Source organism: Dinoponera quadriceps, unplaced genomic scaffold (assembly GCF_001313825.1).
Source record: "Dinoponera quadriceps isolate SergipeBrazil2010 unplaced genomic scaffold, ASM131382v1 scaffold458, whole genome shotgun sequence".
NCBI lineage: Eukaryota > Metazoa > Arthropoda > Insecta > Hymenoptera > Formicidae > Dinoponera > Dinoponera quadriceps.
The window spans coordinates 950,049-974,632 of record NW_014554796.1 but is presented as its reverse complement, the minus strand read 5'-3'; the positions used below and the strand labels follow the sequence as shown (position 1 = coordinate 974,632).

At 41.1% G+C, this 24,584-nt stretch overlaps 1 protein-coding gene across 8 annotated transcripts in view; it reads right to left on the bottom strand.

The window, feature by feature from the left end:
• Positions 1–24,584, bottom strand: part of LOC106741891 (cAMP-specific 3',5'-cyclic phosphodiesterase) — a 496,301-nt gene that overhangs the window by 106,959 nt on the left and 364,758 nt on the right. For 5 of the 8 annotated variants that reach the window (XM_014614302.1, XM_014614300.1, XM_014614301.1 and 2 more), the window contains 3 exons: positions 10,511–10,699; positions 5,534–5,566; positions 2,358–2,378 (listed from right to left, as the gene is read on the bottom strand). In XM_014614302.1, coding sequence (XP_014469788.1) covers positions 2,358–2,378; positions 5,534–5,566; positions 10,511–10,699 — 243 coding nt within the window. The remainder of the gene's footprint in view (positions 1–2,357; positions 2,379–5,533; positions 5,567–10,510; positions 10,700–24,584) is intronic. The other 3 variants (XM_014614295.1, XM_014614296.1, XM_014614299.1) reach the window with 3 other exon arrangements.

The following is a 24,584-nucleotide window of genomic DNA, read 5'->3' as shown; positions in this document are numbered from 1 at the left end:
TTATACACATTCTTTGAGATTAATATATTATATTGAAGTTAATATATATTCATATCTTATTTTTAGCTTGCTTCTTTCATTTTTTCTAAATTACGTTTAGGATTTTAATGAAAAACTACTATGAAAATTATTTGATTAAGAATTAATGTAGAAACATTATACAAGAATTTCAGAATTACTGATCATTTTGTTTCGAAAATATACGCATAAATAATTTACAATTTATAGTAATACTCGATATATGTACATATATACATATTTAAATATTTGTATATCATTTTCTATTATGTGTACACTTTTGTTGGCTTTATTAGCTTTATTGTATCATCATATTGTAGAATGTAATATATCAGTTACATTTCTTCATTTTTATGATTTTCATATATATTTATAATTTAATTGTTTCTTGTTATCAAGATTTAAATGTGGACAAGCGTCTTCTGCCTCCCCCACCTTAGACATTTTCTCAACCCTTCGAACGCGGAGTTGAAAAGTAAACGATCATTGCTCGGAAAAAATGCTATTGTCTATCAACGGAAATTGTCAACAGGGCCATAATTGGGGTAAATCTTATTGGTTCAATGGCAATATTATGAAAACTAATACATTATATACTGTATTAATAATTCGATTCAGGAGGAGTATTAATTTCAACAATATCGCTACCTGTGACGTCCAATTATGGCGCTGTTAATCAATTCTATTGATACAATAGCATCGTTTCCATGTGGGGACGAAGTATTTTGAACCGTGACAAGTCAATCGGGGTTAAAGAAACGACTTTTCGAAAAATCGAAGAGCACAATAATTGGAACGAACGAAATCGTATTTACCAGCGTCGCTAAAATATATAAAGGAATACGAATATAAATGTTCGTTGATCATCAATGAATATTTGCATCAATTGTTATTTATTACTCGTTTCGTTAGCACACTGAGAAAAAGCATTTCTTGGAATTTCATACATTTTATTGCATCCAAACCAATTTCATCATTGGCACGCTCGGAAGAAACTAATGTTTCGATTAATAAATGCGATTGTTGGACTTTCCAACGAATATGCATCTTCATCTTAAATAAAAAAAGTATTTGAAACGATGGATAATTTTCTCATGAAGAAATGATTTGTTTCATTTTACATATTTATTGTAACCGAATAATATTTTATCCGGTTAAAAGATATTATTTCAAATAATAGCGTTCTTCCTGTTAAATAATCGAGGTTTCTTGAAGGAGACGATGAAATGTGTACTCAAACAAATAATATTTCCCGTATGTTGCTTCTATGGGACAAATTTCATTCGAATAAACAGAAACACTAAATCTAAAGAGGCCTTTTCCTGCGGCCTTTCCTAAAAAACCGTGGAAACTTGTCAGACGAATATATTACATCCATATATAATACATACGTACGTATATACAACGGTTAAAGAGGAGAAATATCAGAAGACCGTCCGCCTGACTCGCGGGGGAATTTCATCGATCGTCGATCATACCGTTCTATTTGCTCGAGGATATTTGATTAAAGCTTAATACTCGAGTGTTTTCGGAAGACGGTGGACGCCACGACAGATGGACGACAGTCATGCGTGCGCGCGGAAAGCATCCTACGCTATCAATCTGCGCGCTAATGCAACTCCCAGATAAAAACATTTGCACAGTCTGCACTTCCACTCGTGCGTGCACTCACGTCGCACTCATTCTCTATCGTAAAATGAGACCCGGGTGTCGTCATAATACGCCCCGAGTAATAATGGACGCAGGGCAAGATCGCCCGGAACGCAATTCGTCTCTCCCGCTAAGCCCAAAGGCAGCCCCGTAATTAACGTCGATTACAGCGACGAGGAAGACGATCTCCTCCTTCGCTGGATTCTCACGATTCACTTGAGATTCACTCACGCATTGCCATCGCGGCCGCGTCGCGCGAGAAGCCTCCGCGCGACTCACGGATCGCGCATCTTTTCAGTCCCGAAATGTTGCTTCTCAAATTATTTAACGATGCAGAAAAAAGTTTCGCTGGAACGGCGAATTGTTCAGCTCTCTGAACCGTAGAGTTTGGTTATTTGAAAGCTCCGAAACTTCAGAGAAGCAAACCTTCGGTTTAGACAACGAAACTTTGGTTATTGCAAGCAAAAGATTCGTCCGCCCATAATCAAACGAGAATTTAGTCGATTCAACTTAAATTAAATGGGTTCCTCGCTGCGTGAGTTTACCGTGAAACATTTATAAGGTCTCTCGTACGATTGATTTACGTAACATTAGTCACACATCACCCGAACACACATTCGACCGATCGCAGACAAGTTCGCAACGATGTCACAGGCACATTGAAATTAGGTTGATGAGATGCGACTTACCTGTACTGATCGGTAAATATCCTGAAAATAAGAATTCGTATTTATTCGACGAGGTTCAACTATGTTCAGCATGCGATTAATTATAGTTAGACGCGTGTGAAAACTCGCAGAAAACGGGAAGGTTAAGACCTGAGTAATCACGCTCGCGTGACGTCGCCGTCGCGTATTCTGGATCGTATTTGCGGGGTGAAACGGAAAGAAAAGAGGAAACGCAAAAACTCCGCCAAGCATGAGAAAAAAGAGAAACGCAAGCGTAAGAAACGTGGCGTTGCGATGCGCTCCGTAAATTTCCGGTGAATCCCGAGCGAGAAAAGCGGCGTTGTAAGCAGCAGGAGGACGCTTTTATACGCGGCGAACGATTTCTCCTGGCGTTCAGATCGCGGAAAACGACACGTGTTTTCAATCATCCAAAACTACGCTCTAATCAGCAGTATAGCTACGTCGCGGAACAAACCATAAGCGATATCGCAGTTTGCGAAAGCGCGAGATTTGCGTGAACTTATGCTAAAGCTGTATGCGTACGTATTTGTGTGTATGTGTGTGTGTGTGTGTGTGTGTGTGTGTGAGATCGGTACGATCTCGCGACTGAGCTTGTTCGGTCGCTCTTCTCATAACCATTAATAGACAAATAACCAGGGGAGCAGACGAGAAAGAGTGACATAATTAAAAAACAGTAAAGAGATCAGGTTTCGACGAATAATAATAGTTTTGCTCACAAGCGTGGATTGCACCGCCGCGATTCTGCCATTTTCAATTCGAATCTGCAATCCCTGGATAAAATAATAATCGGTTGATTCTTTACGACAAATTGAGAGAAACAAAGGGAAAGCATCAAAACCGATATATATATATATATATATTTTTTGTTTTTCAGATCTAAGGCCTCGTTGAAAGTGTAAAATTAAAATTCATGTACGTGAATGCAAGCCAGCAATACTTCTCTACCAAAATATGTAATAATCTTACAAAAATTATTTCATATTTCTTACAAATAACTATTTTTTTTAATGTTTGAGGATTGGCGTTTTTTGAAACTTGGCTCCGAAACTAACATATCTATGAGAGAGATTGCCTATAGGAAATTATCGAAAAAATAAAAGTACTGAAATTGGATTATTTTGTATATTTATTTTATACATTTGTTATATCCCTACATGATATCTTCAATTTAACATATTTAAAAAATTTATTTAAAAAATTTATTTATTTACTTATAAAACTTGAAAAATTTTACGATGTTATTTCTTCATTATGTGGAAAGTGATTTCTTAATTTCCTCTTTCCAACCATCTTAAACAAACTTGAATAAGAAAAACCACAATAATCTTTAACAAGAAAAATAGAGGAAAATCAATTATCGGTAGCTTCAATTGTATTCTGTAAAACGATATTTCGCAGCAAAGTTCAGATATGTCGGTTAAAAAACCAATAAACTTTTTACAATTATTTCAGTTTACAATAGAGCAACCTACTTTTTTCGCGTGGTTCAATCCAGACAGAGGATGGCACAAAATCCAATGAATTGAATTGAATAAAAAAATACAAAACTCACACTACAAAACAGTATCGATAAATAAATTATTTACCGCTGATTATTTTAATTTTCGACAAAATTTCAGCAGAACGAAAAATCAGACGACGCTGATAATACAATCAAACACGCAAGCAAGAAGCGGTCACTTTAGCTCCAATTACTGTACGTAGTATTGTAGACGAAATTCATATTCCTTCCGACAGAGCTTAATACTTAATAGTCGAGAAATTTATTTTATAAATTTTATATTTTTTTCGGATACATTTGTTTACCATACTTATGTCAGCTTTGGCACTTTTCCTTTAAGTGTTTCCGCATATTAATCCAACTGATTGCAGATTTTTAACAGATACTTTACACGGAAACGCTCCTTTTTAATTAGTTACCGCTTCCACCTTCGAATGAGAATAACACGAGCGGTGACGCATCGCGTGCATCAACGGGAATCAACGCACGCGTAAATCTCGTGGCGATTTTGCCGAACCGCCACGAAATTCGAGCGAGGCACCGAGTGAGGCAGAAGGTTGCAGGGACACGTGTCGCCCACGCGGCGCAATCAGGCGCTTCTGAGCGGGCACACGTGAGGCTAACATCGATCGAGTTCAGGTGAAACAGGTGAGACTACGACCCTGAGAATTTCGTGAGACACCACTCTCCAGGTAATATAACGGGGGACTTTACACACAAAAATCGAACGATCATGCACGGACGTGGGGAAACATTTTGTTGCACGGAGAAAAGGTTGTAGAAATTACCACAAAATCTCGTGATGTTGAATCACAACCGAAATTATGACGTATGTTGTAATCTCTAATGTATCTCTGACGTATTTCATTGTAATCTCTGACGTATTTCATTGTACACATTATTAATGATTACAATACATCAGTCCCTATAAGCGCTTAATATTATTAATATTAAATAGTAATATTTCTGGAATATTAATAGATGATTATATATCCACCTCTATAATATTAAAAAAATAATATTATTTAATGTTATTGTAATATTATATATTTCTTAAATATTCAACTTTATATATATATATAATTGTAGTTTATTACTTCAAATGTATTGCAATACCAATTATTTTATTATATAAATAAAGTCGAAATAATTTTGTGTAAAAATGTTTCTTTTTATTATTGTATACTAAAAACTTGTATTATCAAAAATTAAAAATTTATACATATATATATTTTTTAAATTTATATATAGTTTTCTATATTATTATTATTATTTTTAAATATTCTAAGAACATTTTTATATGCTAAGAATATTATGTGAAGTTGACATTAATAGAACATTCCTATAACATTAAAAAAATATCACATAACATTCTTAGAATATTATAAGAATATTATTTTAATATTTAATAATGTTTATATAATATTCTAAGAATATTATATGATTAGGGGTCGCAATTCCAGCATTAGAAAATTTTGCGGCGGTCTTTGCTGCAATGTTTTCCCCGTGCATTCGGAAAGTGGACTCGGTGGGCGGTGTCGGCGCGGCGAAGTTCCTCGCGCGCGGCGACTAGTCGGTTATGCACAGGTGAGCTGCTCGAACGGCTTGTTTAGTGTGAGGGGTTCAAGTGTGCGAAGTAAAACAAGAGGAGTAAGTAATAGGATCGAGTACATACGCTCGCTCGACAGGAAGCTCTGTCTCTTTGAACCTGTAACCCAAGGATCACATACATCATATCGTCATACCCCACACCCACTAGCGACGATAAGACACTTAAATACAGCGGACGGATGATGCTTCCGAGGCTCGGCATATACTGGGTGTCCCAAAAGAATATATACACACTTTAACAGCTTCGCGATATCTGCACTGCCGTGAATTTGAAGATAAACACTGACAAAAAAAATAATTATTCATATTTCTGTAGATTTCAGTTGTCAAAATGTGAACAGTGCGTTAATGAACGCTGACTTTATAATCATTCAAAGTGCGTATACATTGTTTTGGGACACCCTGTGTTGTATATGATCGTAAAACGTCGTGAAACATTAGAAGCCAATCGAATGATCGTTGATTCATCAACATCCCGCGAAGAAAGGTCGGCCGACATTCACAGTCGCGAGTTTCTCGAGTTCCGAGAATGAACGATACGTGACTCTCGCGATCTCAACTAATTTCGCGAAATGATCATCGTTGCAACGGAAGCATTATCTCGCCGATCATGGACAATCGGAAGTATACACGAGACATAGTGATACGTGTGAGACGAGAATAATTAACGATAAGCACCACCGCTACCCAGCGAAAGAGAGCTACGAGAGCTACACAAAATCATGAGGACGATTTACAGACTGTTTGCGTACAGTTGTCCCGACCAGATGGCGGCGACACGGATCGAATGTTCCAAAATTCGTTAATTTCATAATTAAGCATGCAAAGAAGAAACGTGACGCGTCAGTCGCGAAGCGCAGCAACGAAGGGATCATGTCGGCGAGTCGACGCAACTGGGATTGTTCCGTAGATTTTAGGATCACGTCTACATGAATAATTTACGTGTTGCTTATGTGATATTTACATGGACTTTTTTCACGTAAACAATGTAAACTATGTAAAATACTATAAATTAGATGCCATAGTGCAAGAGGAGAAAAAATAAATTACTAGTCCAGATCGGTTTAAACTATAAAATTGTAAACGTATCCGCATTTGGTGTTAATTATAAAGATATTTCATGTTAAACGTTGAAGAGTCGATGTGTGTACGTGCAGGTGACGTAGAAATTTTATTATTTAAATTCACCTGTGATCTTTTAAATGGGGAAAATACAGTGTTTTTTAGATTATAACAGACACAATATGCGTAATACTTATTTTCCTTTTCCATCAATGCGAAATGAAATTCCCCAAATGCACTATTGATTTCTCGTCACATCGTACAATGCTAAAATTGCGCGCGTTATATTTAAAACAAATTATTTTATTAATTTTCAATAGATTACATTAGTTAAATATAACTTACTTTACGTATGTTTAGAACATCTCTACAGATGTAAAAAGTGTATATGTTGTCAACATCATACGAATATTATTATTCGGGTTTACCTGTGAGCTTCCCACGGAAAAATAATATAAAAATAAAACTTACATTATGTAAAAAAAGACGGAGCCGCCCGCTTCGCGTTCAAGGGGATGCTGGAATGATCGGTGATCATCGACGTTACAAATCCCATCGTTTTCCGAAATAACTTGACAAAATTTCAGGCCCTACACGCGTTAAAGCGCGTACACTCGCAAAGTGTGGAACGGCAATTTAAACACACAACGGGATTTAAACACGCTCGTCCCCGTGTCGCATTTAAAGTGTCAGCAATTTACCGACAGACTTTCATTCCGACGAAGAGGCGCTTTCCCGCCGAAGTTCGGCCGTCGTTCCAGCATCTCCTCGATAATCGACGCGCATCAACCGGGATCGCGATGACCGTCCGAGTCGCAGGACTCGGCGTTATCTGGCAAGATATTCGCGGTATCTTGTCGCGGTAAGCTCGTACACGTCGGAGAAATACCAACGGACTCGCGCCCGTTATCCATTTTATCGGCCTCGGCCTTTGAAGTAGAAGCGCAACACCGCGAAAGAGGCATCTGCATTACCGACGATTCCCTTCGTTGCCGCGGAAACGTTCGCGCTGCGAACGAAATGCCCCGAACGATAACCGCGTACCAAATGGTCAGCAGTCTCTCGAGCAGGTCTGGGCATCTCCGACTTCTTGATAAAAAATAGCGTCTGCTTTACCACTAGAATGTCTCTATGACGAATATTTTACATGCAGGCACGTTTTTCTCAAGATATACGCGTGATTGATCTCATTACATATAATTCTATTTGTCAAGGTTGATTTTTCTTAGTTTCTTGAAAATTAATTTTTCCATTATCGCATTATGATTGATCTCCCATCTTAAAATATTTGATTACAGACTTGATTTGATTACAGACAGAGTCCGTTTATTTGACAATTCTCAATTCCGCCATTTTGTATCAAATAAGAAACCAGGCTAAGTAAGAAGCAAGAAGTAGGAGATGTCCAGACTCTTATTTGAGGGACTATTAAGCGTGTCTTTTCTTGCCATACGTAATCGGACAATTGGAACGGTGTGAACGTTATGATTTGACTTTCCAACCAACCCAGACTTTCACTATTGTAAAATCATAGGAGAGATTTGGTGTCGTATATGTAGCATGCATGAAATCTTATGAAATGTGTATGTTACAATTTCGTCGTTTCGGTACCGAAGCCATCGGCAAGGTGAGAATAAAGACCGCCGGTCCTACGAGATTCACGGTTTCAGCGGAATGGATGACTTGTAGTTTTAAAACAATATTTTATGCCTCAAATCTTTGTCTTTATCATTATTTAGACAATGATCATTCTTATCACAATCATTTCTTATCTTTTTTTTTAAATTTTTCTGACATTATTTATCATTTTTTATTTAAACAACGGTCTGTCATTAATCACGAACAAAACGGCTTCTCAGTTTAAGACTTCAGACACGGTTATTGTGTGTTACTTACTTACTTATTAAGACGAAAATTTAAGGCGTAAAAAATTGCTTAAACCAATAAATCAGCTATTCTACTGAAACCCTTAGCGTCTATAAAAAATTTTCGCTGCCCGAGAAGATCCTGTCGGTAAATTTCGTGTTAAATCAGTGCGAATAATAACAGAAATGCAGTTTCGCACAGATATCTAATATATTTCATACGTTTGTATCGGGAAAATAATAAATTATAAATTATACATGGAAAAAAATGTCTGTGTGATCGAATTTACGTGAGAATGAACAAATCAAACGTGTTTCGCTGGAAGAAAACAGAATTTCTCGTTCTTATAAACCAAATTCGTTTCTTACAACCACACTGAAAGAAAAACTAAGTATCTAAAAAATAAAAAAATATTTATTTGACGGGCACTAATAACAAATTTATTCATATCAAGGTACATATCTCCACACTGGGAAAAATTCTTTTCGAATGAGAATATATACATATTTTCTTAAATCTGTAGCTTTTTACGAAAACAATTGTTTACTCTATCTAAATAAGAAAATTTAGATTGAAGTAATTATGTCACTAGCGCCTACCGAATAAATATTTCTTTTACGTTTCAAATATTTTCCCTCTCAGTGCAGAAATGTCGGTTTCTTTCCACCAAATGTATTTGTTTTGTCCATCGCCAGGTAGATTCGATCAAACTTTCTTTTCCGTATACAATCAATATTTCGTTACAACTCGAGTGTCCCAAACTTTATATCGGGTGACTGAAAGTGATCGATAATATCATCCGTCGCGTCAATCACCTCTGGGCCCTTCCTTTCGATGGCCGAAGAGAATTTAACCCAACAGATTTACCCAACATATCCTATCCTGTAACTTTGAAAGAGTATCGTTATCGTTAAGAGTTAGAAAATAAGCCCACGCGGTCTTTAACAGCACCTCGTTGGTGGCGAAACGAACGACTAGTGCGATCGCCGCAATCGCTACAATTCGCTCGGCGATTCAAACGAATGGGAAAACACACAATTGGGGATGCGCTCGTGTGTGAGCGCGTTGTTTGTACAGAATTATGTCGGCAATATTTCCGCGGCCGGGCGAACGTTGCTTCGACTGACGTGATGCATGTGGAATTTCGAAATTTTCAGCCGCTTTCTTTCGCGCGCGTCATTTGCACCGGTCTCGCGGAACGACTCGACGCACTAAGAAGCAAATTTCAGGTACATTTGAATTTCCGATGAATACTTACGATCGCACAAATGAAAAAAAAATGCTAATTGTAAGAAACATTCTTCTAATAAATGTTAGGGCTATCGAATCAGCATAACCGTAAGCATAAGACGATTTCTTCGATGGGAGAGAAGCATTATATAATTTTAATAAATACTCTCTTAAATTTAAAACCATTTTACACTTACATTCGGTAATTCGTTTGCAAATTAAGGTATTGCTGCGTTCAAATGAGTGTTATTAAAATAAACTAGAATTGAAGTGAAAATATTACTTGATTTAGAGACTGGAAAACAGGTAATTACGTTTATTACTCGATTCTAGCGCTTTTTTCGGCGTACCATTTAGGTCGAAACCAAAAGAAGACGGTTGAGCCGCCGGGAACGATTAGAATTTTACCAGAATTCCTCTCAGTGCGTCGAGGCGCGATTCTCACTTAGACGTATCGACTTGCGTAGGGGAGGACTTGCGCGAGACGTCCCGCGGGTGAAGTTTTCCACCGAGCGAGCGGTCGTCGAAAGATAGAGGAAGAACGAATGACAGGAGGCGTTTTGATTAATACGCCCGCGTTTATAAGCGCGTCGTAAGCGTGGAGTGGTAAATGTTATTAGGCGCACCGTCTGGCACCGTAATAGTAAACAAAACTACCCGAGGCGCGCCGTCATAAATCCCGGCGCGACTTTTGACTCGACATCCCCGTGTCGAAGCAACCTCCGCGCCTACCACCAACCCCTCGCTACCTAGCGTGTCCCTCGCAGCCGCTAATTATCGACAAGCCCCGATTTACCGATAATCGATTCACAACGCGCCTCTCTCGTCGCGCTCGAGGGAGATATCGATCTCCCGGGGAGGTGTAACGCGGTAACCTGCTTACCTTTCACTGGCGATGGAGCTGTTCCGAGACATCGACTTCGGCGACATCTCGAAATCGCTGTCACTCCGGTATAGGAAGCTCTCCCGTCGCTGGGGCAGCGTCTGGAGAACGAGCCCCGCGCTCGGCGAGGCGCCGCCTCCGCCCCCGGCGCCGCCGTCCAAAGTCGAGGCGCCATTCTCCACGTCGAAGCTGCAATGAGAAAGATTTCTTTCTTCACTCAGGGGAACATCCAGGAGAGCGGATCATGCGGGAAAAAGCTCCTTCCTTCGGCGAAATCGAGCGTTCGCGCGAGGTCTCGTCTCCGCCGACTTTCCTCACGTCGGTCCACTTGGGACGTGACGTCAGAGAGAAAGAGAGAGAGAGAGAGAACATAGTAGAGTCGGAAAGAAATAACAATGCATTCCGTCGATTCTGAAAATCACATAAACAAAAATAATTACGCGAAGGCAGAAGAAAATTAAAAATGAGAATGACAGGCCCGCTTTTCCTTCAGAGAGTGGGTTAAAAATAACTTTGAGTTATATATGCTTAGGAAAAGGAAAAGATTGAGCTACAAATTTATTAATTTTAAACTCTCAAAACTGAACTAAATTTAAACCCTAAACTAAGTCCATATCTAAAACCGAATTAAACTCAGATCGGCCGATAAATTCATGTCCGTGCGAAAAAAGACAGATAAAAATAATTATAAACATTTTTTAAAGATTAAAAAAGAGAAAGAGAGAGAGAGAGAGAGAGAAAGGTGGGGCGAGGAAGCCCGCGCGAATTAATGATCGAATTAATGATCGCTCGTCGCCCGCGAGATACCATTTTAATAGCTCGATCAAGCCGACTTGCGATATTGCGATATCGTGTAGGTCGCCCGGGCGGGAAGACGGAATACGGTTTCCGCGTGTCCTGATCGCGTAGAGCAGCTTGTCGAGAGAGACGGGGGGATGGAATACGGCCGTGATAGAACACCGAGCTTCGGGCATGATGAATGGGACGCGCATTGAAATATACTATTGATCGCGCGCGTCCGGACACCTTTATGAGTTTCTGCAGTCTATAAATGCGGCGCGTTCGACGGTGAGCAGAAACGGGTGAAATTGATTAGCTCTCTTCCTGCTCGGCGAGAGGACGAGAATTTCCTTGGCTTCGGCGAACAAGAGAGGGAGAGAGAGAGAGGGAGAGAGATAGAGCCCGAAACTTGGACGCCACTTTGACGCTCTTAAGGATAGCTTACGCCTACTTAAATGGCTTACAGACTAATGAAAAACCTACTTTGACGATATTGAAACTTGTTAACTATTCTCATGAGCCTCGAATTCTACACTGAGAGAAAAATATTTGGTATTTGTAATTATATAACCATCATAATGAAAGAAGCAGTTCGGGTAACTGTTTGTCTAGTAACTGTCTGTCAGTATCAGTGATTTCGAGATGTCTTCATTAAACATTGTTCCACTGAAACAAAGGAGTTTTTTAATATTTTTCCAGCGTTACCTCCTTTCAAATAATTCGTTGCCTGCGATAACTATTGTAATTTGGAGGAAAGACCAAAGAGAGACGCCAAAAGGCAAATTTGCTCCAACTAAAGAAATTTGATTAAGCCCGAAGAAATCCTTTTCTCTATGGGGGAAAAATCGGGGGAGATTTTTATGCGGGAAATTACATTATCCCACACAGCACAGATGTCCTGAGGACATCCTGAGGGGCGTCCACAGGATGTTCCTCGGGTCAAGTGTGCTGTATGGATATTAGAATCGAAATTAATCCTATTTCGTGCTATCTCAGCTCCCCTATTGTGTCGTAGAATTAAAGGCTCACCGTACGGCTGAAATCCCGAGACTCAGGAAAGACGGTTGAACTGGAAATCGCCGGAAAAACGAATCACGTGTATCCGCCGCGGATATTTATTTTCACCGATGCGCATCGTCGCAATTTATATTTTCCTCTACTTTCCAGCGCGTCTATTTCGGTCCGGTCGGTTATTGCCGCGCTGTCACAAGACTCGAGGCTTCCTCTATCGCGAAGCATCATTCCGTCCTTCTTAGGCTCGCGTTGGAATCTCTACTGTACCGCTTACGTACCGCCGCTTTTATACTCCCATTATTGACTCGGCAGAGCGCGCTTCTTTCCGGGCCGAAAATCCCGACTAAAGACTAAACCCCTCGCGTTTCAGCCTCCGAAACGGGATTCACCGAAAACAACCGTCCGAGGTCTTCGACCATGCAGACGTGAATCGAACAGACGGGAATAGAACAGCGCTGGAAGCCGAGAGAGGTAAGTGGAGTGACGCTGTGGCGAAAATAAATAAATCCGAAATAAGTCGCGTCGTACGTTTCGCAACGCGCGCAGCGTAGTGAAACGCTATTTCCCAACGCTCTGAAAACAATACCGCCCACGATTCCCGGAATCCTGGAATCTCTCTCGAACGTCAATTTTCTCCGGGCCGATTAATAACTCGATTTAGGGAGAGGGAGGGAATCTTGTTCGCCGAGGCACCGACGATCACTTATCTACTCCAGGTAGAAATCGTACGCATTCAACCGGAGACTGGCGAGGAGGCACCGGTGCTCTGAGAAACCCGTTTACTTGAATCAACGAAATTCTCGTTTGACTATGGGCGAATCAATTTTTATTATAAGAATCAAGGTTCAGCTCTCCGAGGTTTGGTTGATTTGAAACCTCCGAAACTTCGGAGAACCGAACCTTCGGTTTAGACAACCGAACTTCGGTCAGAAATCGGCAGCTCGCCAGCAGTTATCTCCACCTTGGTACGATCAACATGTGGCGGCGGGGGAAAAAAAGCGTGTAGCAAGATCCTGGTTACGCTAACGACGCGCCGGGAGACTGCTTTCGTAACACCGAGCGGCGTCGGGTTGAATCTCTTCCAGCTTGCGTTGCGTTATAAATATATTTAATTAAGACCCAAGGGAGAGTCCGTCGATGGCGGTTCCGAGATCGGAAAATTCGCCACATAGCTGCTCGTTACCGCGCCGAAATCGTCCCCCGGGATGTATGACACTCACGCGTCTCTGGGAAGGTGATTCGCGCGGATCCACATGCCCTCTCTCTCTCTCTCTCTCTTTCGATGGTTCTTCCGGAAAGTTCACTCGAAACGCGGCGGATGAAGAGTCTCACTGAAGGGGTTCTCGACGGGCGTCGATGAAATTTCCGTTAAGTAACAAAAGAGCCGCGGAAACGCGCGGCGAAAATACAATGGATGCTCGACGAGCTCGCACTACCGCGTACGATGCGGCAGCAACGAAATTGCGTGTTTTCAAAGAGCCCACAATGTCGGAAGCGAGCAGTTACCATGGTCACGGTAATTCGCCTGCAATAATGCACGGCCGCTTAATTAAATTTTCTTTGTTTACATCGCGGGAGACCGCGAACGCCGGCGTAGACTGCGTAGAGTGCGGGTCTTCGGCATTTTTCTCCTCGAGATTGCGATCGTTAGTTACGCCGTATTACGTAAACCTGTGATTAATCGCGTAACCTTGCTATTCAGCGCGACTAATAGCCGGCCGTGTCGATTGTGGCGGCCATTTGCGCTCCGATCGCCGGTGCGATTGATAAAACGGCATCCCGCATAGAACATTTTCTGCGGTCTGATTGGAATCCGTCTTCCGATTTCCCCAAAAAATGAATGGACTCTGATTGTGAAATCCAACAGTGGAGATTCGGACGAGGTGGAATGTTTTTTTTCTAAAGCGCGACTCTAAGTGGAAAATCTAGACAGATTCCGTTTTCTTAGTCCAATGTCTGTTCAAAGCGTAATTCTAAATGGGAAACTCAGATTCCATTTTCCATTTTCTCTGCCCAACATTTATCCAAAGATTTCTTTCTTTAGGTTTCTATTTTATATTTATGCGGAATAAAATATCTGAAAAGCTTTACGCAGGGAAAATAAGGTCTATTTGGTTCCCCATAAAAAAAATTGTATGGGACCTAATTGGGACCTAATTGGGATCGATTTCGATTAACCAATTAAATAAAGTAGGGATTTTAAATTGGGAAATCCAGACAGATTTCGTTTGTTCCCCAATATTTTCCTCAAGTTTCCTTATAATTGAGATAAGAATGGAATTCCTAATTGGTATCACAATATGTTATACTTTTTTGGGATAACTCTGAGTAATCTGATTAAAATCTATCTGCTTAAGAACGTTTGGGAAATTTCCATACGGGATATCGCGTGGAAACAAGCGATGTTTACGGGAAAAATGTGTTTCTCAAGCGAGACGCACGAGCAACGTTTGTTTGCGCCTGTTAGAACCAAGCCTGCATGGCCAATATTTGTCGCTGCTGAAATATAAATGTCATTGACAGACGCGTCCGATTCGTGACCGGCCGCGCCTATTCTCGCTTCTAGAGAGACTTCCAACGCGTGACGTTCACAAAATTGTCGCGTAATCTACATAAAAATACATTGTGTTCCTGTGTTAAAATCGGTCCTTAGTTTGTTAAAAGTTTTATGTTGAATTCTCAACATAACCATATATTAATACAATATAATGTGATTGCGTTGTTTGAAGATTTTCCGTTGAATTGATATTCAACATTTTTTCCTGCCGAAATAACACACTTTATATGCAAATATACGCTCAACATAAAAATTTTATCTAGAAGTTTAACGCGAAAAAATTATGCAGTTTCGGAATTATTTTTCCTCGACAAAAAAAATAGTTTCAACCTGTCAAAACAACACGTTTTATATATTGTTAAATATTATACAGAGATGTCGTTGTCTTCTATTTTCTGTTCGTCACCAAAAGCGACACTACTGTATCAGATCGTGTTGCACACTATAAGGAACTTTGTCCATGTATAAGTTCTAAATATTCTACTAATAATGGGCTAAAATAAAAGATTATTGTTAGAGGATCCAATGTTCCATGGACACACAATCTATAAATCGACGCTGTTCACACAGAAAAAAAATAATATCAATTCAAGACTCGCATTTTATACGTATAAGTGCAAGAATATATAATCTCATATGAACATAAAACTCGTTTACACGAAGAGATAACATAGTTTCAATAAAAATATATTTTTGTTACTCAAGAATAATTTTTATGAATTGAGAGGAAAAAAATATTGGATAGAATGAACGATATCTTCAAATGGATACAATTTTCAGATGATATTAGTCTAAAGATTGAAATCATATAAACATAAATACGGCACATCACCATGATTTTCAAAATGTGATAATGCCGATTTTTTACGTCCTGTCTAAGGAAGACTTTCGATGCAACGGTCATTACAGCTAAAATGCTAATGAGAATTTGCTATGTATGCGACGATAGCGATATTTAATAATGGAAAAACGCGATATCTCGATTTAATGAGTGGCTTGTTGATAGAATGTGGGCTGCGTGTCGTCGAAATGTGCAAAACGATCGACGAGAACCGTTAGATCATAGATCACTTTATAACAAAATATATTTATAATAAAAGTGAATATTTAAAGTATAAAATGCACAGTAGAGCGGAACAAGTTCACTTCAAAAACAACGAACTCAAAAGAACAAATAAATTTATTTCAAAATTAAAAATTAAAGAATAACATAGAAGATATTGTAGAATAAAACCGAACACATTAAAGAAACCATAGCTTATTTGAGACAAATAAAATATAACCTCTTGAACATTTTTTTGCGTTCATAATCGAATGGTACGATATATTTTATCGAAACAATCGAAACATAAGTATGGTTTATTGAAGCAGTCACAACAAAATGTTACCCGTTTTGTTTTAGCTTTAGCATTTTTGACACCCGAATTCCTAATATTTTATAACAAACGAACACTCATGAAGCGTGCATCGAAATCGGTTCACTTTAAAAGTGCTCCGAACGGGATAACAAAGTACGAATGGATGATAAAACAAATTATTTTACTACATTTTGTCTCTTAATGACAAAAAAAATATCGGTCAGCATGGACATCGAGTTCAGGGTGCATCGAAAACAGTACACGTGGCAGTGAATGCATTAAACACATGAAGATGATATTGAGAGGAGATCTCGGGTGAGCCAGTTCAAAGTGATTTTGAAAAAGATAAAGTTCCATCCTACACTGTTATCTACGTGTCGCCAAAGTTGGAGGTGCGAGTTGAAATAAAAGCCCCGCGTAATTACGAGGGAAATTCCAAGGTACGTGCCTCGGATGTAAAGATACCACGAGGTACGTACAGCTTAACAGTGCAGCTTAAAGTGCCAGCCTTAAGCTTTAAGAAACACTATAATAGTTGACCCTGCCGATATAATCTCAGGAAACGTTAGTTATCACGAGGTTGTTCGAAAAGAAGCATCTGAGGCACCCTGCATCCTTTCCGCATTCCAATTGAATAAAAATGCCGCTCAGTCTACCGAAATGATTTCTTCCGCTCTGGGTGAAGGTGCTGTGACCCATAAAACTTGTGAAAAGACCTTTTACCGGCGATGGAACTAGGCAGGTGATTCTGCCGCACGATAACGCGCGGTCACATACTGCAAAAAAGGACGAAGGATCTCATCAATACCTTGAGCTGGGAAATTCTCTCTCATGCGGCTTATTCACCAGCTCGGATTACCACTTACTTCGATCGCCTCAACATTATCTGGCGGACACGCATTTTAAAATGCGGTTGAGGAGTTTTTCCGAAAAAGCATTTTCATCGAGTCAAAACCGGCGAGTGTTTTCCGTACTCATCGTCTGCCCGATAGATGGAGTAGAGTCGTGGAAAACGCGATGGAAATTATTGTCGAACGTTAAACTGGACTTTTTGCAAGTAAACGTGGAATTTCATGAAGAAAGGGCGCCGAATTAGTGCGATTTAATTTGCACGTCTAATATTGACCCGACGACGAAACCCGCGCTCGTTTATCAGTCGGGAACACCGCGGCCGGCGTTGTGCGTTCATGCGTGTCGCCGATCGATCGAATTCGGCGCGCAATTTTAATAGACGTCACGTACGTGAACCGATCCGCCAGTTCTCGCCGGGCTCGCCATTAATCTCCGATGCGACGAGCGTCATTTATTAAATCTCCGGAGGACGCCGGGTATTTAACCTTTTTTCCCCACCGACGACTTTTCAGCGTGCAGAAGAGCCGGCATCGGCTCATTAAAAGCTGGTGCATAATTCAACCGCATTTATTCGACGCGCGGCAACCACGCGGCAGCTCGCGCGGCTCGACTCAACTCGGAATTAATTAAACCGTATTCCCAATCGCACAGCCAAGCGACGCCGGATACGCGAAGATCGTTGCTCAATAACGCGTAATTCGCCGGTCGGCGTTAATAAAACGAGCGACGACGCATGTTTACCGGCGTCTCCGGAATCGATCGCACGCGTCGTTAACGACGCCGACACCTCGGCGAACGTCGCCGGGCATTAATTGGTTGCAAGCTGCTAACGATTAATCACACATCTCGCGACGTGGGCGGTTTCAACGGCAATTCAGCAGCCGCCCGGGAGAGAAAGAGAGAGAGAGAGAGTGAGAGGGGAGGCCGTCGATTGGGGTTCCGTCGAAACTTCTAATTGGCTCCGGTCAATTCTCGCCGGAAGTGTGCGTTCACGCACACTTAATCGTTAATTACCGGCCACGCAACCACCCCGTGTCGTCGGATGTGTCGACAGTGAGAAAAAGATTTCTCCAAATTTCATCAATTTTACCGCATCCAAACAAACTTCATCACCGGCTCCGAAGAAACTTTGCTCAGTTCGCCTCTGTTCACCTCGTTTCCTTACCACGTGGACTAACTAAAGAGTATCTCTTTACCTTGAAATTTCATACGTCATCGATGGAGAAGCTTACAGAGTCGCTTCCCGATCGCCCGGGTGATCGTCGAACGGTTTGGTGCCGATCGATTCCGGCGCGGAGTTCATTTCCCGCTGCGTTTCACCGCGGCTGGGCAGCGGCGAACGAGCAATTTCGCGGTTTGCCCGATTCGCCCTCGGCCGGTGAATATAACATATCGGGCAGCGCGGATTTGAGTGCTTCCAAAATTATGCGCGAGTCTCGTGTCTCAAAGGACAAGATTCTGGACGTAACCGGCGATCAGCGAGATGAAGCTACGTCGACGGGGTGAACTCTGAGCGCTGTAGACGTTCGGGACGTGCAGAAGATCGCTCCTTCTTCAAACGTTTGCATCGTATGCGCTTGAAACCATCCGAGATGGTTTGAGATACACGAATATTTCTCCCCTGATAGCTATCTTGGTCTTTGGCGAGTATGTTTATTTAAATGCAATATCCTGGGGATTCGCTCGTGTGTCTGGCTCAAGCAACACTGCACAGAGGAAAAGGTTCCTTTAAATTTAGTATTTTTATTTATTTGACTTTGTTTAGAAGGTTTCCTTACAAAATTTGTCTCATAGACATAACATATACGAAATATTATTTATTACAGTGAAAATTTTATTGCTTCCTTCGAGAAGACTCTATTATTTAACAGAAAAAAACGCTATTATTTGAAATATCTTTTAATCAAATAAAATATTACTTGGTCAAATATGTAAGATGAAACAAATAATTTCTTTATAAGAAAATTATATAGTTTCACTAAAAATATCATATTCTTGCCATTTAAGAATAATTTTTACAAATAGGGAAGGGAATATTGGATATAGAGAGGACGATATCTTCAAACTCCTACCGTTCTTAGTTTGAAGATATTGTTTCTTCTATCTAATATCTTTGCTTCCCAATTCATGAAAATTATTCTTTAATAACATGAACATATTTTTAACGGAATTATATAGGATTTCTCCGTGCAAGAGGAAATTTTATCTTTATGTAAGATTTATATATTCTTGCTTGAAAGTACGAGAATATGAGTCTTGAATTGGTATCAATTTTTTCTGTGTACCAATGAGATTTTATTTAAACGAACAAAATTTCGTTTCAAACGCAACCCTTACCTCATCGAACAAATTATGCTGTAATGAGTTGTTAATTGATTCAATGTAACTCTTCTCAATCCTGATTAAAAGTGTGCTGTATACGTTATGAATATAATTATGTGAACGGCATATATTTATAACAATATTTACATAATTACATTAACATTATTTTTCAAATAAAAATGATACACATTTCAAATGAAATTTTTTTATTTCTAACATAAATAATATTTTGTGCATTATGACGTGTAATAATAATTACGCGCGATAAGAACAAAATTTAAGAAATTTGGACCGAAGGGGGGGGGGACTACTGTGTAGTTGGCCCCCCAAACTTTTTTCTCAAATAACTTCGAAGGTATGCAAATAAAAACTCGAAATATGCAAACGCGTGCAAACGATGAGCAATCAAATGAGCACATCAAATATGAAAAATTTATTTTTCTTTCTAAATATTGGAGTATTAATTTTACACAGTGTTCTCTAATATCGGACGAATTCAGCGGGTCCGTATAATCGCGCGCGCGTGCATTAGGATAATTGCATTAAGGTAATGTCTGCTTTATACAGTATCCGCATAACCGTGATTGCCGGATTATCAAACGCCATCAATTATTTCCTCATTTCCTAATGCATCTTTTCTGCAAGGCGGAACACCTTATGATACCTTCGAAACGAGGTATCGACGATACCTCGATGCACGTCCGGATTGAGGTATGAATAACAAAGATGCTAAATTTAAACCCGCCTAGAAACGTATCCGACCGACACCGAATGACATATCAAGAATATCGTAAGTAATCATCTTTCAAAATGAAACATATTTCAAGGTCGGAAATCGTATAGAAAAAAATTTAAATAGACAAAGCTCTTATTTTTACGATACAACAAATTGAATAACTTTTCTACAAATAGCGCAGTAAAGCTCGCATTAAAGCTCGGCTTTCACATAACATGTTTCAATAATCACGTTTTCCTTACACTTTCACCCAAACATTACAATAATTGTCACAAGCGAGAAATTACTTTTGAGAAGAAAGCAACACCATTGTATAAAAAAATATTCAACAACTTTCCCTCGAAATAATAAATCGTTTCTTGCATCGAACAGCATGATTTATTCTAAGCGAGGCACCAAAAAAAGTAGCGTGATAGTGTGAGTGTTAACATAACATAACATTTCACAGATCGCCTCTCCACAATCGACACTTATCATGTTCGTCATCGACTTTGACATCCCCTCAACGCGGTCCCAGGACGGAGGGAGAAATGTTCATTTATACCATGCAGCTCGAATAGAAACTGACGAGAATAAAAGTCCCGGAAGCTGATGATTACGGGTACTCCCGATATCGGCGGGAAAATCGCGCTCCGGGAGAGGCGTGACTGGTTCTTCGCGACGGAGAGAGACTAGGCCTCCGTCTTTAATCGCCGAAGGCCGGAGTGGAACAATCGGAGGGAACTTACGGCACTGCGACGTAGAGCAATTTCGGGTGCGGCTTGGCACGTGAGAGCGTGGAGACACATCCGCTGTGCCTCCTGAAGGAGGTCAACGGAAGGGTGACTCGCATGGTTCCCGAGTCCCTTCGCGCCAGCCTCGGCGAGACCTCGTGGGATATAAAAAGGGCGTACTCGTTCATCTTGAGACACGTCCGATACGGCGCAGCTTCCCTCCGTCTGGTATTTATAAGTTCTCGCTCGTCCAACTATCATCTGAGAGCCCGGCTTGTTTCGTCCTTATCGACGATCTCGAGTGCTCGATTCTCTCTCGTCTCGTTCGAATCCGTTTTTCCGCGCTTCTCCACCTCGTTTTTCGGCTCTCGCTGCGGCTTCCAGTCGCACCGGTCGTCAGCGGATTACGACGCGCAAACGAATTCGACTCGTTCGACGCTCGCTCGCTCGCGTGACGTTTACGATCGCGCCCGCTTTATCCGCCGGATTTCCGCCGGATTGCCGCTGTCACCGGTCGCTCTCTCGCGCGATCGATTACCACGTGGACGCCGTCCTCACCCGGGAACGCCCTCGGAGTCACGACGTTCGTGCGACTCGCTGCCTCCCGCTCGTGAGAAACGCGTCTTCTCGCCGGCCGACCTCTTCGCGACGTTGCTCGCTATTGCATATCGGATATACTCAGGTACTGAGGCATTTTTAATTCTTTTTTATTGATAAAAGTGACTGCGAAAGTGACTCAGGAATCAGCCGATTGGCCGAGAAGCCACTTTTGAGGTGCTTTTATCGATAAAAGAGAGTTCGGAACACGGGTCTGGGTGAATAATAGTCGACGTTATGAATGATGCTCGACGGCCCATCGTGCGTGCGGCAATGTAGCGGCGGAATCGCAGTTTCATGTGAGGGAGGAAGAAAGAGAGAGAGAGAGAGAACGGGTCTCGTGTATTATTATATCTGTGTTGCCGCGAGATAACGTCGGCGAGAATATATATATGTGTATAGTATGTACACACACATACAGAGTGGTCCGGTAATCATGGAAAAGGGATAATTCCTCTCGAAAAAATGAGCAAAAATGTAGGAAAGTTTTTACGGGGCTTTATTTTTAAGAAAATCAACTTTGAAATCGAATACACGAAAAAGAAATAATTTCGCTGTTGCAGCTACTAACCGTCGTTGCTACCGCACATTCGTTGCGACAGCGATCAAATTTCGTCGGCATAACCAAATTAGCGGAATTATCAGCAATTAGAGCAGAAAGCAGTTTTGTCGCCAGGGTAGAGAAATTCGGCCGCGAATAAATTTGTTGTCCACGTTTAGTTGCTGTTAAGATAAAATAACGCTTTCCTATCTATTTATTAATTTGTTCTTATAGCAAGGTATTTCGTTACATAAGTAATGGTTGATAAGCTTTGTTATATAAGTAAAAGTTTACATAAGTGAAAGTTAATAAGTTCAGGCAAATAATTCAGCAAACAGCAATTAGTACTCTTAACAAATCGTTTTACCGCCCGCATAGTAACTGACAGATTTTGCTGCGACAGCGTAAAATTCGCTATGCCAGCAAATTATCGCTCTCCGTGCACGCGTACAGTTAATTAAGACGTGGCTGAAGGGATTTCGATTGTATACGACGTACTTGATACAATAATCTGTTCATGATCTGTTGCCTCATTATCTATCTTTCGACTTCAACATCAATTTCTATCAACTTGTCACAAAGGCAAGATATATTAACCAAGAATATACGGATATGCATCGAGAACGGTATGGTGATAAAGCATATGTCACACTATTACACTGATATTATTTCTAAACACGTACAAATGAGGATACGCTCTGTGTTAAAATCCGACGTCTTAACTAAGTGCACGCGTATTTGACTAACTTTCAAAGTCGACTCTCTCGGAAGCCTCGTATAAAAAGAAACATCTTTTTTATTCCGCATTTTCGATCTTCATATTTTCACGAGGAATCATTCCTCTTTTCGATCGTATACCGCTATTACTGGGACACCCTGTATATTCCACATATATTCCAATGTTTCGCGCAACTCGACAATTTAGTGGCGCGAGTTTTGCGAGAGCGCCCGGCCTTTGTTGCGCTGCACGTGCAATCGTTTCGCCGGGCCGGAGGGGCTGGCAGGGGAGGGCGACGCTTCCGATTTATCGTGTATCCGAATGAGAGAGCTTTCCCGACGCTTTTTGTTAAACAAATACACGCGGGGTGTATTACAACGAGGAATCCGAGAGCTTTCCTTTGATTGTCGCGTTTTCCGCGTGGGGGCTGAGGCTCTTTAAGCCACGTGACATTCGGACACTCGAGTATCGTCGCGCGTCACGAGTCCACGAGTCGTACAAATTTCCGTCTCGTTTTCCAGCCAATTTGAAAAAGTCTACAGCGGCTCGCCAGGTGGCAAAGAGCCGCCGACCACCAGCGGACTATTCGGAAAGATTGCTTCCCATCCCGCCGGAGGGCTCGGAGAAGTCAGAAGCGAACGGTCACCGATATTGCCATTCTTCCCCTTGACGTTTCGTCGAGTAGAGAGAGAGAGAGAGAGAGAAAGGAGTGGAGGGAGAAACGAACGTAATGTCAAAAGTGGGAATGCATCATTCATGAAGCGTGGAGAACACCGAGAGGCGGCGCAGGTCTTAATGGAATCTGTAAAGTTGCCGTAATGAGAACACGCAGAGAGAGACCAGGCGACGTTATCTTTGAAGTCGGCGACAGTTTGTTACGCGGTTGGCGTCTCGCCGGACGATTAATTTGCCGGAGCAACTTATAAGCAAGTTCTCGGCGACAAAGTTGATCTTTCTGTCTGTCTGTCTCTCTCTCTCTCTCTCTTAATGGTTCGCGGAAGATGAACGTCTAATCGTCGTCAACGGGTTTTCCGCCGAACGAAAGCGCAGTTATTATTATGCGAATCCCGCTCGCACAAAAATTTTCCCTAATTTTCCCATACACGCAGCATAAATTCGGATTTCGTGGCAAAAACGGCCTACTGAGATTTTATGTTACTTTAACACGGGTAAAATGGTTACTTAAATACTCCTTGGCAAATATTTACTAAACGTAGAAATATAATTGATTATACGCAATATGATATTTGCCAATTAGATCTCGAGAAATTCTCTGTGCGGGCCGACTGATGCACGGCAACTCGATTACCGTCGCGACCGTTTCAATTCGTTATTTTTATCTTGGATTCGTTAAAAGCCGATGTGTCCAACGGGGGGCCTCCGTTAATCGAATACTGGGATTCGTTTTAGTTACCTCCTCTCTTAGAGGAGATGCGACTCGCGAGAGGATGAAAGGGGATGAAAAATCGGCAGGGGGGGGGAGGAAAAAGTGAGTTAACTTGAGACGCGGATAATATCGAGCACTTCTCTGCTCGCGTCTCGGTAATCGATTTATCGCCGCCGCCCCGCCCTTTTACATCGCCATATTCCCCCCGAGCCGGGAACAAAGTTTTACTCGCTAATATGTATTGAAAATGTCTTACGTGAAACGAGATTTCTTATCGTCCGCGTAACGGCACTCATATTATCCCCTAATGAGAACGCTGACGCGCGTCTTTTTTCAAAGCCGCGCCTGCAATTACCGCATAAAGGCGGGGTCGATTAGCTGCCGCGTTTCCACGAAGGAAAATCTCCGTCGTTAATGTGATACGCGACTAATTAACGTGGACGTAGTTGACGCGATCAGCGCGCATTTCCGATAAAATGACGAATGACGGAGCCCGGGA